Here is an 18,451-nt window from a genome sequence, read left to right on the forward strand (position 1 = left end):
CGTCGTGTTGGCCGCTCTGTGTGCTTTGAGCAAACAAGGCCCACCTGGCACCGTGTACTGCGGCCCGGCGTGGTAGGCGACGTTGATCTGCTGGACTGCTCCTGGCTGATGAAAAAATGCCACCAGCTCTGGCGGCAATGTGCTTCAAATGTAGCGAATCAGATGTTGATTTAAACACGCCCCGGGGCCCTCGGGGCAGTAGGGGTTTTTCCGAGCAGTTTGCACGCATGGAGTTGTGATGGCAAAATCGCATATTGCTGTATGTGTTGAGTTGTTTAGCGTATAACTGTGTTTGGCTGTGCGGCCAGGGAGTCCGTGAGTCAAATACATACAAAACGTAGAAGAGCAGTCGTTTTGTCCTTCCGGAGTGAGTGTAGAGAGGCGGCAGTTGATGGAGGCCTAGATTACAACTATAGTATTTCCGACAGCGTCTCTTACAACGTTCACCGATGAATAGGCACCTTCATGTACTCATACGACGCAGCCTTAAGTACGCGCACACGTCGACTTTCTAATACATGCAATAAATTAAGCCAGCATTACAGGAACAAAGGTTATGTTGTACTATTTATAAAAAGATTATTTTAAAGAGGATCTTGGTAACCATTTTATTAAGCCAAGGGGCAAAATCTACTGCATACAAGATATATCATTTCCAAGACCTCGATGTACAAAAATTCAGGCGCAACGAACCCCAAACACGTTGATTGTCACAGATAAGGTTTTTGAACCGTTTGCATTTGTACCATGCTAATCACCTGACTCCCAAAGTTGATATTTATATTTGAGGTATTATGATAAGCATTGCACCTAGGTTTTTAAAAATAAATACGATTTTCCTTGCTTTGACTGTGGTTCTGTAACCATGGAGAGGAAGATCAACGGTGAACACGCACTGGATTACAGCCAGACTAACTCAGTCATTGATAGTATCAAACAGCCAACTGACATTAACAATAACAACAGCAGCAACAACAACGACATCAACAGCAATAATGGCAGTCTTCACAGTAACAACATTGGGAGCAAACCACCCGGCAGAGTACCCAACGAACTGACTGTGCAACAACGCCAACTACTGCAGGAAGTTTTTGACAGCGGCCTTTCCCAGTCTCTGGTTTTAAGGTTTCTCAAAACGAAGGAGTTTTTGCCTGATCGCAAATTGAGTGGAAGCAAAGAGGAGGCAAGTAAATCCAATGATACAAAGGCGAAAGTCACAGAACTCGGAGGCTCTGGGACTGAACCGAAGCGGGCTAAACATTATGTGAGCGTTGCAATTTCCGCCTATCCTGTGGTGAGGACAACAAGCACGCAGACTCCAAAATTCTTTGGCGTGGAAACTCATAGGTTGGTAAAGTTTATTAGTTGGTTGATTTATAATTGATTAGTATAAGATATATTTTTATTGCCATATAACTTAACAACTTATGGTTCTTACAAACACTTATGCCTTGTTTCTCTGAATATCCACCGTGACGCCTGTGATAACTGGCCTGATTTTGGCTATATTACTTTTTTTGGTTGAAACTGATCATTTGGTGTTTACGTGTTGCAGAGATTCGCAATCAACTGGAAATGGCGAAAGACGATTTTCGCTGGAAGATCAAAGCCAACACTCTTACACAGACAATAATTTAGCGTCAAACGGTGACGGCAAAGTATCACAGCCCGACCTGCCTTCGAACTCTTTTGTCAACCTCCAGGATACCAATCTCTACGCACAGGGGCCGACGTATGAAAACGAGAGCTCACAGAACCAACGAAAACTTTCAACCACCAGCTTTAATCAGGATCAGACCGACGTCCAGCACTGCCAACAGGACCCTGTGTATTTCAGCGGGCAAGAGGACGGCGAGGCACCAGTGCGGGAGATGCAAAGTATGGATATACCGCATAACGAAGTGACTGACGCCGACCAATACGAGGAAGTAAAGCAACAAATGAACAAAGAACAGCAGTACCACCAAGCTCAGATGATGCAGCATCAACAACAGCAGTCTGGTGAGCGGACCAACGAAGCTGGTTTTAATCTACAAGCTCTTCCTCCGCCACCAGTAATTACCAGCGAAAATCAAACAAGCGGACCTGAATATACTCAGGACTCTTTGTCGCAGTTTTACACGTCAGTCGGGCACAGTGCTATGGCCAACACGTCAACGATGAACGACTACACTGCTGCGGCTGCCGACAACACTGCTGCTCAGCAGGTGCTATCTTTGCCTGCGGGAAACGACCGCAACTCGGTGTCCACCGTTACCTCCACTCAGTCTCAAGCCTACATATCGCATTACCCTCACGAACAAACTCTCGCAAACAATGCCGATGGCAGAGGCCTTGCCCAGTCCCACGTGGTACACCACAGACCAAATGAAATCGAACAGTACCAGCCCATGGACGCGGACGCTTTGTTGGCTCAGGCTCAGTCTCAGGGCATTGAAATTTCTCAAGATGTAATCCAGCTGCAGCAACCAACAGCTGTGTACGACCAGACAAGAGGAATATTTCTTTACCCAAATACTTCCATGGATGGCCAGGATCAGATGCAGAACATGCACAACTCCGGCCACCACATAGGCCTCCAGCAGATCCCGAAGACGGAGGTGCCCAACGATCCCTTATATCCTGGATCTGGAGCACATTCTCATCATTTCGATCAAGGACATTTGGGCGGCATGAGAGTGAGGAAGAGGGACTTGGACAAGCGGGATGAATTGGATCAGGATGGTTTTGATGTGATACAGCACGCTCCAGAAAAGTGCATCGATGATATTTTAAAGGGAACACCTGGAAATGAGAAACGAAGGGAGAAAATAGACAGCTTGCTAAAGTAAGTTGAACACTTGATTTGAACTAAAAAGAGTCTAAAGCCACCGTTGTCATTATATGTAAATAAATTGGCATTGTGATTAATCATATTTCGAACACGATGGTCTTTCCAAATTCATATCTAATTCCACAGACAAGGCCTTAAATCGTGACTTGAAAGTGCTCAAAAATCAAAAGCAAAGCAACTTAGCCCAAGGCAATAAAGTAGAACTGCCCACTCCCCAAAAGGTTCTTCCCCTGTTTTGTTTCCCGCCGGCCGTCGTTTTTGTTGCCGTTGACGGCCGGGGTAATTTTTAACCCGGGCCTCACTCAGCTGTGTTTGATCGGATGCGATCGGCCTTGCGTCTTCAACTTTCAAGCGGCGTCGCCTCCATTCATCCACGCCAGTAGTAACATCAACTGGCATGGATATGGTAGATCATTAGCTCGCGAAGCCGCACGTAAATCTTTGACTATCTGGCGTAGTGCGCGGTCTATTCATCGCTGCGTTCCAATGGTCATGGAACATTAAACGCTATAAACGATAAGAAACCCCGGACTGTCGCGTCTTGGTATGTTAAGCATTAACGGAGAGGCCGGGTTCTTTTGAATGGCGGCTGCCGGAGCACTATACGGAGCACAATGGAAAACGATCCGGCTAAAAATTAACTCACAGCTCTCGATGTTCGCCGTCTTGTGCGAGACTGCTGGGCTCTTTGCGCTTCCAGCAACAAAGAAAATCATATTAATGACTAACCCGGCGTTTCGAATTTCATCCTCTTTGGAACGCGCAGTAGTCGAGATAGTTGTTGTCGCGAATAGACTTGCCCGATCCCTCGCATCCTAGACGGGTTCTTCGTTTGCAATGCAGGCGTGTCACTGATAACTGCGATGCAAGCTGTAGTTGAACAAGTAAAAATAGTGTGAAGGGTCGTTGTTAGTTCCAAACTTCGAGGAATGGTTGTTGAATTGTTTTGATGTTGCATGGGGAAAAGGTAACTTTGGAGATATATTTGTGTTGTTCGAAACCAGGTTGTATCACGTGCGCGTGACGTAAATGAGAATAAAAATAATTGGGCTTGTTATAGTCAGTTGCTTGCGAAATAGGAGAATTGCTATATAAGTCATACCTTTAGGAACGGCAATGCGCAGTTCTGACCTTTGATCGTTTTGTGGTTTGATCAGTCGGTCGCGTTTATTTTTAGCCGGACAGATGGGATAAAAGAACTTTGCAATTCCCTTTCCTAACCCTTCTTTCTTTTATTTCATAATTTACTTTCTGGGTCCTATAGCGCTCGAGGCCCAAAATACGCAAGGTTTGATCGTATTAGGAAGATCACAGAGCAGTGAAAACGACGCCCAATAGAAAGGCGGGCAATACCTGCCGTTATCTGATTCGAAAAATCCTTTGTGCGAATCGCTTTCGGAGCGCGTTTAAACATAAAACCTCGCCCTATGTTTGCACTTCGGAGAGCAAACATAATGACTCGGAGCAAATTCAGAAACCAATGCAGAGGTATATGACCCCTCGTTCAATTGCTGTTTACCGGGTTTAGCTCTAATGGCATTGTTGTAAAAGCCACATGGGTGACTAATTGCTGTGTATTTAATCAGCGTTTTGGCGAAATAGCTATTGTAATATTTGTTGTTGGCAATTGGGTCATCCTACCAATAACATTTTTTTTATTACGCTTGCCTTTTGTACGAGAACGCCAAAGTCCTAAATGAATATGGTTGCATGTAGTTATTTATGTAGTTATTGGTGATGAAAAATATATTATTAAGTGAAATGATTCGAGGTGGTAGGGTGGGGGGGGGGGGGGGTGTGAAACCTGCTAGAAAAACTCCTTTTGCACGACACCTATTTTAATAAACTAGGGTTATCCCAATTTATGCTAATGTTTTATCGATAGCCTCCCACGCATGTGCCCTAAGTAACCAGTCGCATATCAGCAAACCGCGTAATCACCCACCCACTGATTGCAGTGCAATGTACCCGCCTGCACAATTTATTGTCCCACTCTACGATTCTGGCCCCTTATATAGGATCAATTGTGTACCAGTTTGATAATGGCACCAAGCGCCCTTTCTGGCCCGATAACGGGAATGTTTGCCAGCCGGAAAGCGGTCGCTCAGCAGCGGCGCAAACAAGGTCGTCGTTCTGGGCTTTGTTTGCCCTGTCCCATTAACTTTACTGCGAGTTTGCACAGTGCCACACACCTCCCCATAACGGGCATGTTATCGCCATATTGCCCTCGGTGCAAGTCACGTTGTGCGTCAGACGCGTGTGAGTGGTTTAGCTGAGATGTGAAACTCTTTCGAAAGTTTCCCGCCGTTAAAGTGGTGTTTGCTGCAAAGTCCAATTTCCCACATTGCTTCTTTCCCTTTTGAAGAGGAAAGAATTTCACTGAATAAAAACCCAACTGCTTTCCACAACTACTAAACACTCTACAAACTTTTGCGCAACATACCTACGAAAAAATCATACTTATATTTTCGTTAATAATACTGGCCGTGTTTCTTTAAAACTTGAAATTACAGCACAATTTGCGCTGCTGGACACGTTGGTTTCCAACCTTATCATCAAAACAGTCAACAAAAGATACACGGAGCGTGGTGCGCTCAAGCCTTTCACCAACCACAGAAGTCAGGAATACTATACGGACCGTTAGGTTAAAATTTACCCGAGTCAAGGGGAGTGTGCGTGGTTGCCGAGAGAAGGAAATCCTCTCGTTCACAAATCCGGCTTCAGTGAAATATTAACGATATGTAGACGCGGCCCCGGCGTCCAAACTGTAAAACAAAATAGTAAATGATTTGCCCAAATTTCCTTGTAGTTTGCGTCGTATGGTTGTAAGCCGTCAGTTTGGTGACAGCCGCGTTACTAGTCAGACGTCTTATTCCAGGAGACAATCAGTTGAAATTGTTTATTTTAAACGAAAACGTGAGTTGGTAAAGAGTGTACATGTCGTTGTCTATATTAAGGACAGCAGACGAGCTTTCATATGCGATGTTAGATCGGTCGCAGCCTTTTATCTGCTACGGAATAATGACTAGAGGTAATGTTCTTCTTGAGAGTTAATATTTTCATTGTTGAAACAAGCAGTGACTATTAATAAGTGCCATTTGGACTATTGCCTGAAAGTAAAGGAGGTTGGCATACAACGCTCTTGGATAATTTTGACCATCTGCCTTCAATACAATAAAACTCAGGTGCCACAATTCATTCCAAAGAGGGGATGCCATTATTCGTTGTGAGATGCACCACATGGTGGCCTTTAGCTTTCAAGGGCTTAGGCATACGCGATCAGTTGGCCAACATATCTACGCTCCTTGGAATATACCAGGCCCTTGCGAGGCTCGGTAAACATGTCCGATACGCCGAGTTTAATCATTTACCTGAAGGCAAACATGCACGACGGGTTTATTGGATGCGACGGCGCAAAACGTTACTGTGGCCATGTGTGCGTGAGAACACATATGGAATACCTTATGAGGCGTCACGTACGGCATTCCAGCTGCTGTATCAGCAGCCCTTTCTCTGAACTTAAGACTTGAGTCTCAAACGTTGAGAATATAAATTTTTAACTTTAGATCACAAATATTTTACTTTAGTTTTGTGAGTACCTTGTTTTACTTAACAGATCTACAACCCCCTTTGAAAAGATTTTTGTATTTTGGTTCCAACTGTTAGCCCTAATTCTTGGTTACAATTAAACACCATACGACAGTACACTGAGAAAGCCTGAAACAAAATCTTCAACACAGAAACAACCTCTCTTCATTTTTACAGGGCAGACCCATGGAAAGCAGCAAAGCACATCAAGAGCTACATGGCTCAGCACAACATTCCACAGAGAGAGGTGGTCGACTGCACAGGTAATAACACTTATTATTTTTTTTATCCATTTGATTATTTAAAAGCGCGGTTGATTTGTCCCCCAATACGCGTTGGTTGAGAAACGTTATTCACATAACAAAGTGTTTCGCAAAGCCTTGGACACATGAAACTGTGGTCCTTTTTTGTTTGTGGACATTTTTTCAAAAAATCCCCGTTTCAGGATTGAATCAGAGCCACCTTTCGCAGCATTTGAACAAAGGGACTCCAATGAAAAACCAGAAACGCCAGTTGCTTTACGCTTGGTGGACTAAAAAGCAGGACGAAGTTAATGCACGTGAGTTGTATCGCAAGATAGGCGATTGTGTTTCTAATATCGTGATTCTTACAAATTACTAATCTTTTGCTGAATATACCAAAATTGTTCACCAACGGTGCACTCCATGGCACGTGGTACCCTATTACACCTGGTACCATATAAGACGTGCTATACCATAAGACGTACTCCATGACAAAAGTATAAGAGACTTTAGGTGTCTAAGCAAAACGTCTTGCAGAATTCAGAATAGCGGAGTCTGGGATGGGCGCAGAACAAGTGGAGGAAGCGGCTGGCGTCGGTTCAAGAGCACGCAGGAATCGCTTTAAATGGGGTCCAGCTTCACAAGTAAGCACAAAATAGGTAGAGATGTCTGAGAAATACGCTTTAAATCATACCCTTTTTAGTTATTCTGAAGTTGCACTGACATAGTCTCTCAATATTTCGGTATCGTAATGTCACGAGGAAAGTTTTCGTATTAGGTTTTGCGTTCCATATGCAAAGAATGTCAGTTTAAATTGATTTTAAGCTTGCAACCTCGTTGAAGCATTGTCCGACTATTTAGTATCGCTCAATTGCTCTCTCTAGCGGATCTTGTACGATGCCTATCAGCGACAGAGAAACCCGACCAAGGAAGAACGCGAGACACTTGTAGGGGAATGCAATAACGCTGAGTGTCACCAGAGAGGCGTATCACCCTCCCATGCAAGCGGTCTTGGCTCAAACTTGGTGACAGAGGTATGTAAAGCCCCTTGCGCTACACATGAAATGGGGTTTTATTGTTAATAATTTTTATGTCAATTTTAATGAAGTTATTTGACCTCCTCAAGCGTCCATTTAAACCGCAGTTTGGTATGGGTTACATTTATACTGTAATGCAAGCGAAATATTTCTTCTGTCAAATCATTGGCAAATTTTGTGCTTCCGAAAACGATTAGCGTTTGGGAATGCATGAATGTTGATGCTAAAGCATGACGTACGATTTAACATTTTCCAGGTGCGTGTTTACAACTGGTTTGCGAACCGACGGAAGGAAGACGCATTCAAACACAAACTAGCATTGGACTCATATCAGGTAGCATGAGGCATTGAAGTTATTGTTACAGCGATTTGTGCAAAACAATAAATATTGACCACATTGTTATGTATAATTAAACTGTACGTTTTACAATCAATACAGCTGTTTTGCAGAACGCTTGTAAACCCCATTAAATAAAATTTTTCAATCGCAAATCACAGGACGATTCCGTACTGCAGCAAAATGGAATGTCTCCAGACTCTAGTCAAGGCCCTCCTCCAACTAAAATTAAAGTCTTGGGCGACGAGTTTCCAAAAAGTAAGATTGTGAAACTCTAGGAACCTTTGATTTGTTACAATAATAATAAATTGCGACTTAATTGAAAGATAATTCTACTACCCAATTAGTAATTGGTTTAAAAAATGCATTTAAATATTTGGTTACATTCCCATATATCTCATAAAACTGATAGGTATAACACTATGACAGGAAAACGAATGCCGTCAATCTGTCATTTGCACATCTTCGACTATCAATCACGGCCGTTTTTACTTAATCTTTACTAATCTAAATCCGCTTCTGCAGCGGAATACACCAGACCACGCAGTATCTCCGGAGAGGGCAACAGTGAGACGAAAATCCGAGTGACCCACGGGCCTGATCTCGATGTCTTGCGCTCATCCAACAACGGATCGCGTTCGGATACGGCAAAATCGCACAGTCGCGCGAAGAAAACGTCTCGACCCTATCAGCGCGCTGTTGCTCCGCAGCAACCGACCTTATCAGATCATATGCAGCCTTCTAGTTTGGTATCAGGTAAATATCGGGACTGGTCTATATTATTGTAAGCAAGGTATATGCTGTTGCTAATGATGAAAGTTGGCGGTGAAAGTTTGCATCTGCGCTAAACGTCAAATTCTCTTGTTGGGAAATTTGATTGTTTACTATTGAAGTTTTGTATATGTTTCAAATGTTCGTAGGACTGACAACGCAAGACTAAAGCTTTACACCGCCTGCATTGCAGTTTGAACACGAAAATTTTTTTTTTAGCAGTAAAGAAAACTTAGTGACCAGAAAAATAATATTACCATTTGAATAAACAAATCGTTCAAAATTTATTCATAGTGCAGTCGTTCCAAAAAACAACTGCTGCTAATTGGCAATGATTGCAAGAATAATTGTGTAAAGTTGTCTGTAAACTGTGTATATGATCTTTAATTTAAGTCATGAACATTATGTTGCAGCCTCATCTGCATCGATACAGTTTCCTCAAGGCTTGGATGATCCCAGAGTTCAAGGGAACTTCATGTTTCCACGCCTCAGCAACTCGCAATCGTCAAAGGTTAGACAATCTCTATTACATTCCCCCCAAAAATACCGGCTTACACGCTATAAAACCAGTGATTCTCATTTTATCTTCAAAATTATATCAGGCCCATAAGAATTATGCCTTCTGCTCGATGTGTATTTTGTATCCTTACGCAGCAGTCAATTTTTTAACAAAATGCTATAGTATGGTTTTAGGCAGGCAAGTTCATTGTGTCTTATACCCAGCGTCCAACCAAACCTTAGCCCTGTCAACCTAGTTGGACGCACGCCCTACTTTGCCTTTAACAACCCATATTACGTATTGGCATAAACAACGGTCTAGCTTACTGTTTATGGCTCTCTTTTACTACGCTGTCAACAATGGTCAAAACTGGTTCGTTGTCATCAACGTAAATCACAAACGCACTGACATTATTCACAGACGACCAGCTACGGGGGTTTACCTTCAGTAAACACTCTTTCCCCAATCGTGAATACTTCCATGACGTATCATCCATCCGCACCGAACGCAGATGGCAACGTGTTGGAAGCCGTGCCAATGAACACCACCTTGCCGCATGGGGTCCTATTGTCTGCGCACGGCATTTTGCGTGAGTGCAGTCCTTGTGTTTATGCGCACTTGAAGCTTCAAAAATTACCTGGGTCATTATTATTTGTTATTATTGATAGCAACCAACGTAACGTCGTCACAGCCTTTGCCTGTCTTCACTTCACTGACCCCAATTAAGCAGTCCCAAGGGCAGGGACAGGTACATGAACAACTAAATGTTCAGATGCAGCAACACACCTCAGGTATAGGCGCGTTTTGTGATACGCTGTTGGTTTTTATGTTCATTGTTTTGCATAGTTAGAGTTGATGAGATAACCTGTAAATAAAATTGTCACAAACATTCTTTGGATAAAGTCTCAAGTCCCATTTAAACTGCCACAAATATCGGAATAAGATTGATTGTCAGCTGTCCTTCCAGGTGCCTACCTTTCTGCGCAAAGTTATCACGCCGCTCAACTAAAACCGGAGTTTTCAGCTTTTCAACAATGCCCGGTAACTTACGCCCACTTCGACCTCAATCCCCTGCAAGAAGTAAGTTGGAAATAATTTTACTGGATTGAATGCATGTTGTGGAATTTTAAAATATTGCTGCATTTGCACGATTAGCACACATCTCTTTAATTGAAATTTGCTTGATAAAAAAATATCTGGTGAAAAATTGTTAGCCTCTTGTGATAAAGTTTAGATGTACATTTCGAGCAACCAACAACATCTAAGTACATCTTTTTGAAAAAATGCTGAACCAATTTTGCTGATATTAAGTGTTGTTATTTTTTTCAAAACCTCAAAGATTTATTTTGAATAAAATAACTAATTACTGAGAAGAGGAAAATAAACCTTAAATTGATGCATTATTCGTTGATTGTGAAAACAAAATCTTATTCATTTTAGCGTCGCAGTGATAATTCAGGAAGCAACGAAGCGGAACCTGGCGCCCACGGAATAACGAGTAAGACTAATTCAATCTACATAAAAATCATAATCGTTCAAAATATACAGGTTAAATTTTTTACATCATAAAAAACAATAGCTTTGAAACATCATTTCTAATTACACTGAATTCACTCGCAAAGTGTACTGCATATCTCAGTTGTGCGTCAATGAATCTTTTGTACAGCAGTTTTTTTTAAATGTTTTTTAAAGGTTCACCTGTAATCGCATATCAACAAGCAGTTTGACCAAATCATCGCTGAGGAGAATTTTTCAAGTTCAACCGACGATTGGTTTTCTTAACCATACGGGAAAGTGCACTAATTTTTTTCGCACTAATTTTTTCTTCGTTTTCTTTTATTTGCCAGCCTAAATTTGCGTTTGTGAGTAAGTAATGTTTTCTTTACTTACGTATGTTGTTCAATTTGCTCCGTTTTTCTTCGCGTTGCCATTAACATTGTCGATGTTTTTTATCGTGCTTGTGGGTGCTGATTCCATAAATCATTAAAATGTGATTTTACAAACACGTACTCGAAATCATGCGTGGGTTTTCCGACTTCGATGGCAATGTTTTTAAATTAGCCTTTGAAAGGCCTTCACAATGATTTAACTTATTACCAGTAAAAATCCTGACCGATCTCACTGAAAACTAAAACGTTTTCTTCAACCACCATGACGTCAGGATTGTTCGAGATTTTGTGGAAATAACTTTCACTTTTATTTTGCAATTGTTATGCTGTACTACGTTTTTTTTGCTGTTTTTATCTGGTGAAAATTTTGACTGATTGTAACCGTATGTTTTTTTCCAAATCAAGCGAAATAAAGCAAAACTCTTGACGAATGTTCTCCATGTTTGATATCTAAGGAAATTTAGTCAATGTTTGCGGCACCAATGAGACTGTCACCAAACTGAAACTTGAAAAGCGGAGCAGTCATTGGAAGTAGTAATAAGTTTGAAATGTCGTTTTTCTGGTGCACGTAGTGAATACAAATGGCTGGAACTCAAATCGATTTTTAAATCGCCGCTAGACGTCGCAAAGGTGACAATTTTGTATCTGTGAAGAGCTATCGGTAGCAACTGGATTTCTCGCCACTATGTTTAACCTTTGTTTCCTTTTTTTCGTCTTCTTGCTTAGCCTTTTCTTCAATTATACGTCTTTAGCGTCCTTCTTTCAACAATGATAAAAATATATATATTTATATATCGGTAGCAACTTGGCGTTTAGACATATATGTCTTGATTTATTGGCAACAAGCTAATGCGAGAGGCGTTAGTTATCAAAAAGAAATATTAACATTAGCGTCCGTCCATTTCAAACACACATTTTATTGTTCCCTCGCCAATTACCACGCCTTGTCCCACGTACAAAGTCAGTTCTGTCCGCCCATAATCGAATCGATAGTAATGCGCTTCGGCGAAGACGTATACGGCTGCGCACCTGGCTGTTCCACACATAGCTGCGCATCAAATTAATTTAACGCCAAACATACGTCACACCTGACACGAGAGAATAACGGAAACGACAAGACACCTGTCTATGAATACACCCGGCAAGAGTTTCCTAAAAACTTGATCACATTTTGAAACGCAACCCACAAAGTTGCTTGGCAACATGGCGTTACGCGCAGGTGAACTTGTGAGGTAGAAACGGTTGTTAGGAGAACCCCGGTTTGGTGGGTAATGTATATCAGCTCGATATGTTGCTTTGGACAGATGGTTCGAACGTTTGGCAGAATTTTTATTGGGATTCGCTTTTTAAAAAATATTTTTTGTTGTATTTAATTTTCTTTAGGGTTGCATATCTTTTTCAATTATTATTTTTTTTATTGTTTGAAAAAATATTGCTTAAACTAGCGAATTCGCGGGATGGGGAAGAGCCTAACTTTATTCGGAATGGGCTGAAAATGTTCAACTACATATTAAAATCGAGTTATTTTCGGCTCATTGGCAATCAAAAACATACTTTTCCATCTCGTGACAATTCACGTCACATAAACTGTATCTGTCGTGGAGTTTTTTTTAACGTCCCAACAATTTCTATTTATAAGCCACTAAATAGCCCGACAAGCCCCAGACCCATCGCTCGTCAGCAATTGTCCCTCCCTCTGGTTCCCGAATTTTTGACCGAAAGTGGTGTAACAAGGCGCGGGGAAACTCGACCGATCTGGTAGAAATAGATTCCACGCGTAACACTCGGACATAACGGAAGCACCGCGCCTTCCATCCCTTCAAGCAAACTCGAGCGCCAAGTAAACAAGCACCATTCGAGGCCCTGGACGTCAGAGAGGCCGAAACTGAATTGTTGGGAGAGGCCCAAGCAGGTTAACTGTCTGTCGCTGTTCAAGATGGAGACATTCCGGCTTTGCGATTGACCATGTAGTCCCCATTTCCCATGAATGCACACACGCCCTAATCGGAAAGGGCGGACACATTAGTGTATGGGTAATTTTAGGTTTTTAAAAAAAGTTTATTTTCGTTTGTACAAAAATATTAAACATTAAACATGTGTATACTTTCTAATCTTAACCTATATTTTTGATTAAGTAAATCATTTTTTCGTTTGTAGAAATGTATTGTTAGATGACTACTCTTCTATCGCTTTATATAACCTGACTTTCAGTTTATCACAAAAAGGGTTTAATCAGTTAAACCGAATTACAATGTTTTATGCTTCTCCTAATGCTTTAAAACTATGGCTAACCAATGCTGCGCAATTGAATTAACTTTAATTACCACTGTATTTCAAGACTTGTGTATTCATATCTTTTGTGATACGTGTTACCACGCTGCTTAACACTTAAAAGTCACTGCTTAGCACAAAAGTTATACACAGTTGTGTAACGTTTATTTTAACGCAGTCAAACGCAATTCGCTCATACACGGATCTCACAAGTGGACAGAGTCGTGTAATAATCTTTGTAAGTGAGTTGCTACAAGATAGAAAGGGGGCATGACGATCGATGTACGACAGGAAATCAATCAGAAGAAGTGGAAAATCGAAAATTTACATATGAAGAGGGATCATCTCCCACTACTCATGCAGGATTTTCGAAGCGATAATTGCGGTCGGCCAATTAGCAACAAAGAAAATCTGACCGGGGTCGATTGATTTAGAATGCTACTCGATTAGTGTATCACTTCATTAGAGCAATCGAAGACACAATCACGTGCTGAAAGGAGGTGTTAAACAACTACTTTATTGTCAATCCGAAAAGGTTGACTTCAATATTCAAGTGTTAACAGCGGATTACCAGGTCGACTACAGTAAGATTTTTTCTTGGCATTTCTTGGTGTGTTTTCTTCGGTGTAGGTTCTGTATGACATACGATGAAACGGCGTTGGAACTTGCGCAGAAGTGCTTTCATAATGTGGGGAATATATAAAAAACGATGCACACCAAACCTTGACCCCACGAAGCAAACACACAGCGAATGGAATGTTTAACGAACAGGCAAAATAGCAAAGCACACAACAGAGAGCGAAACAGGGTGGCTGGGAATGGCAAATCAATTCAGTCGGGCAAGATTTTGAAAAATTTTTGGTCAGGACGACAATCCGATATTGTTTGGCCGCTGGTATGAACACACCACTCTCTGTTGTTCGTTGACCGAAGAGCCACAGCGCAAAACCGGCACAACACAATGACGCACTTGTGTTCAACCATGACAGCTGCCGCCGACGTCACGAGTTGCGGTCATCGCGTTTTCTTAAACATTTTTGTGCCCTTTGAAACAATGGACGAAGTTGGTAACGAACAACAACGCTCCCCGGCGCGAATCGCGAAATTTGCGAGACGATCCGTCACATTGCTTGTGGAGAAATTGTCGTCGCGCGGCGCGAAACGGCTTCTTCCAGACAATGGAAGGCTTGTGGCGGTTTTAGTCCAGGGCCCGACGCGCAAATCCAGATAAATCGATACGCGGAAAACGGGGATAGTCAAGGCCGTGGCGCTGGGGTACCCTGGCTTAACGGCATCAATTCGAAACCGAAGACCGACTTTGCTGACGATTGGATGGCGAGCAATGCATCTTACGTAATGCCTTGGAAGTGGTGTAATCACACCAACCACCGCCTTGACGTGAAATTCCATTCGTTGAACGTGTTGTATCCGTACTGCTGTTACACCTCAGTCTTGCGGTTGTGTCACTTATAACACTGCATCCATGAATAAATAATAAAAAGGGATAAGTAATCTTTACTCCAAATCTTTGTCTTCCGTTTGGTAGCGGGGAACCACCGCAAAGTGGGTGATCTCCATTCGACCCTCCCCCTTGAGGTCCCCCAACTGCAGGGCCCCCGTCATTACGTAGCCCCGCTCGAAATCGTCTTTTGTGACGCGCGCGGACAGGTGGAGTCTGAAATCTGGATCCTTGTTGCGCTTAAAGTGTCCGGCTATGGTCAATGTCCCGTCCCGGTTTTGTGTGACTTTTCCTACTGACGAGATGACTCTTCTTCCGCCAGCGCGCGTTTCGGTTACAGTGCAGTAGCGCTTCCACCATCTGTTAAAGAAGAAAACATGTTACTCTATAGCACTTGTTCCGTGTCTTAAGACGTGCAATGGGACAGCATTTGACAGTTGAACAAAATAGAAAGTAAACGTTTTTGATCTGAAATGACTGACTTGCATGGTTCATGATAGCTTGGTTTTGAGATATTCTCGTTTACGCGTTACGTTTTTTGAATGTACATGATTACTTTTATTTGCTGGATTTTATGTACAAGTCACTCTATCTACCCAACAGATCGACGTGGATCGGAACGGTACCACAGAGTGGAAATTAGTGTGCCTGCTAGTGTAGAAGCACTTCAACAGCTGCACTGATGAAACCTTACAGGTCGAAACAGTGCGTGTACACACCCTGTCTGCAGCTCTCCAATATTATGGCTTTTTTGCATATATCAATCTATCTATTTCCACAATATTTGGGAATATGTCATACCTGTTCATTTTGATGCTCCACTGAATTCCTGGTGCGTTTTTGGCCCACTCCTCTTCCGGGAAAAGCATAACCCTTGTGCTCGGGCACTTCCCAGCTTGCTGGTGGAGAAGTTTGTGGCATTTCTGTGCCAAGCTCACGTCGTAATAACACTCGTTGCCTGCTGCCACTTTCCCTGCAACCTGTTGCTGTTGATTGCCCTCCCTGGCTGCCACGCAAGCCTCCGAAAAGAGAATGTTCTCGTAAACTGGAAATACCACCGGATCTTTGCTAGCCGGTGCTGAGGGGGAACCGCACGGCGTCGTGACGTCATCATCGTCGGAACATCGGCACTGCACTGACGTCAGCGCGTCGTTAAGCTCGTTTTCTTTGTCCGTCATTCGCACAAGACGTTGGCGGTTCCGTTTGCTTCGAGTTTGTCGGTGTTGTCTGCCCTTGCTCTGCAGGAACAGTGCGTCGTCGATTTCTTTGCTTTCACTTCTGTATGCGGGATAATAAGCTTGCGTCTGGCCTTCCTTGAGTACTCCCATGCTTGCAGTTGCGTGCACTTGTCTTAAAAGCTAAGCGCTCATGAAATATTTAAAGGACCTGCAAAGGCACGAGAAAAGTTGAATAAGAGATCGGTAGATACTTTTGATGGACAGATAAAATGCATAAGGCGGTGGCATGGCAGAGACTTCACAGTGATGCATTATAAGACGTCGATAATGGAAAAATCGCGGCTTTTGCGGCACTAGAGTGTTATTTAATGCTTTTGAGGAGGTTGCAATAGAGTAAGCTATCAATCCAAATCTGCATTAGCGGAATTAAAATTGACACTGCAGTAAAACGAGCTTGAGTCGGTTAATTGAAGGCATTAAATTAATATACATCAGTTTTGCACCAGCTGACTGCGACCAAATCCATATTTGCCTTTTTAGGAGCAAGACGCTAACAGAACTTCGCAACTATAAGCGCATGTTAACGCACTTAGCTAAACGCCGAACGCACAACACTTCCCTTTGTCTCAAAGTTGCTGCACTCTAAAAGCTCTATCAATCGTTCGGTCTTGACTTGATCTACCGGCCAGACGGAGACCGCCAAGTCTTTGCAACTTCAAAGACAATCGCTCTTCCTTCCTTATCGATTAAACCCTAAGTCACGCGGGGTCGAGGCTCAGCGCTGGTCGTGCGCAGCATCAAAACCACGCATCGATACAACTCTAACTACCTGCAGCGCCCGCGGGAATCGCTCGTCACCGTCGGTTGATCGATTTCCCTTTGCGGGTCGGTGATTCAAGCCATGTCTGCAAATATCGCCGCCTCGGCCCACTGACCGTGTTTGAAGATTGCGGTCGTGTACGAATGAACCCCGCCCGCGATGAGCCCGATGCACGTCGACGCGAATATGGAAAAGTTCCTCAAATCGTGCAGCGATTTTCATACGATCCTAATGGGGCTGGAAGTACCGACGACAACGCCTACGTTAAAGATCATCTCAACGGCGATCGACACGTCAAATAAATACGTAATCATTATGAGACGCGCACTGTTGCGAGACCAAATAGTCACGAGCTTCGGTCCCGTTCAAACAAGATAATATAATCCAAACACAACTTCACTTATATTTCTCCCATACACATTCGAAAACACCTTCTCGAATCTTCGCACAATTTATATCACCGATGTCCAACGACTCAAAGAGGTCCGGGAATTTTTTCGCCGGAGCAACGATTTCTAATTAGCGGGCATAGCCTGACTGGCTCTTCCGCCGAAGAGGCCACTTTGAAAGCGCGAAATCGTAATTACCCACACATTTCGTGACGACTGGCAGTTCGAACGGCGCCTTGCTGAAAAGCTTCACACACCCTGGCTGGTGTTTAACTTTGCCAGGAACCACCTAGAATGCTTGTCTAATAGGAGGCTCTGCCCTCCTAATACGGAAGTTTGCTAATGACAAACAGTCAAGCCTGTTGCGGCGTAACAAGTAAGATTTTGGTTTTGTGTCGCTGGTATGAAAAACAATGACCCTGCGTTTGCACAAAAGGTTCGTTATGTTGCGTTATAGATTTAAAGGTACTGAGTAAATAAACGACTGAAAGTTATTTTGCGATAACTCAAACACTTGGCGCTTTTGTCGACAGAGAAATAAACCGCTTTGCGCAATACGACTCCGTCTAAGCTAAACGCTTTACTGCTCTCAAACATTGATTTTTGCCTTTCCAAGGGGAATGTTTCGCAACATTATCAACATATTCTCCATGTATTATCATATCACACTGGTAACAGACAACATTCAACACCACCAAGGGAATGAAACTTTACCACAAGCAAATACAAAATGCCCAACAACAACTAAAAGTTATCGGCGCGTTGTGCCATCTGTCTGCCTTCCAAGCCACAGACTGTACTGGTTGCTCTGTCGCGGTGAACCGACAGAGATGTACGTCTCGTTGGCCTTTTTTCCTTTCCATGACTGTAATTTGTTGTGCGCACGCGACAGGAAGATGGCGTTTCGACGATGTATGTTGTTCTCAGAAAAGGAACACCTCAAGCCCAACGTGGCTTGATCGGTTGTGGCAATTTACTTCTAAAGGGGAACGATGTTGTGTCCTTGGCCCTACGACGTGAATAGATCGACAACGTTGTTCTTCTAGTGTTAGTAAACAAGGCGCGTTGGAATATATGTAAAGTCACTTTTCGATGGAAGTTTTTCAACAATCATTGGCAGAAGGATATTGAGAAAACC

The 18,451-nt window shown here is 42.9% G+C and overlaps 2 protein-coding genes across 2 annotated transcripts; one reads left to right on the top strand and one right to left on the bottom strand.

Moving 5' to 3' along the window:
- The first annotated feature begins 865 nt into the window (after positions 1 to 865).
- On the top strand, positions 866 to 11,117 carry LOC145895465 (uncharacterized). The gene is made up of 15 exons (XM_082984273.1): positions 866 to 1,347; positions 1,556 to 2,827; positions 6,599 to 6,684; positions 6,867 to 6,980; positions 7,201 to 7,307; positions 7,548 to 7,697; positions 7,957 to 8,034; positions 8,199 to 8,295; positions 8,563 to 8,793; positions 9,222 to 9,319; positions 9,728 to 9,896; positions 9,976 to 10,098; positions 10,275 to 10,387; positions 10,748 to 10,805; positions 11,000 to 11,117. Exons 1-15 carry the CDS (start codon positions 866 to 868, stop codon positions 11,032 to 11,034), a joined length of 3,213 nt encoding a protein of 1,070 aa, XP_082840399.1. The 3' UTR covers positions 11,035 to 11,117.
- A 2,499-nt stretch (positions 11,118 to 13,616) lies between these two features.
- LOC145894031 (uncharacterized) lies at positions 13,617 to 16,340 on the bottom strand. Its single transcript, XM_082982466.1, has 2 exons — positions 15,728 to 16,340; positions 13,617 to 15,286 (listed from the first exon to the last, which is right to left on the bottom strand). The coding sequence occupies exons 1-2, from the start codon at positions 16,252 to 16,254 to the stop codon at positions 14,983 to 14,985; spliced, it is 831 nt and encodes a 276-aa protein (XP_082838592.1). The 5' UTR covers positions 16,255 to 16,340; the 3' UTR covers positions 13,617 to 14,982.
- Positions 16,341 to 18,451: the final 2,111 nt, after the last annotated feature.

The sequence above is a fragment of the Ascidia mentula genome, chromosome 3 (assembly GCF_947561715.1).
Source record: "Ascidia mentula chromosome 3, kaAscMent1.1, whole genome shotgun sequence".
NCBI classification, from domain to species: domain Eukaryota; kingdom Metazoa; phylum Chordata; class Ascidiacea; order Phlebobranchia; family Ascidiidae; genus Ascidia; species Ascidia mentula.

Bases quoted from the DNA above. Each gene is read 5' to 3' on its own strand.
- LOC145895465 (XM_082984273.1), top strand. From the start codon at position 866: ATGGAGAGGAAGATCAACGGTGAACACGCACTGGATTACAGCCAGACT. The intron at 6,685-6,866 runs GTAATAACACTT...TCCCCGTTTCAG, and splicing joins AGAGGTGGTCGACTGCACAG to GATTGAATCAGAGCCACCTT. The intron at 8,296-8,562 runs GTAAGATTGTGA...CCGCTTCTGCAG, and splicing joins GGGCGACGAGTTTCCAAAAA to CGGAATACACCAGACCACGC.
- LOC145894031 (XM_082982466.1), bottom strand. From the start codon at position 16,254: ATGGGAGTACTCAAGGAAGGCCAGACGCAAGCTTATTATCCCGCATAC. The intron at 15,287-15,727 runs GTATGACATATT...CTTCTTTAACAG, and splicing joins TGGAGCATCAAAATGAACAG to ATGGTGGAAGCGCTACTGCA.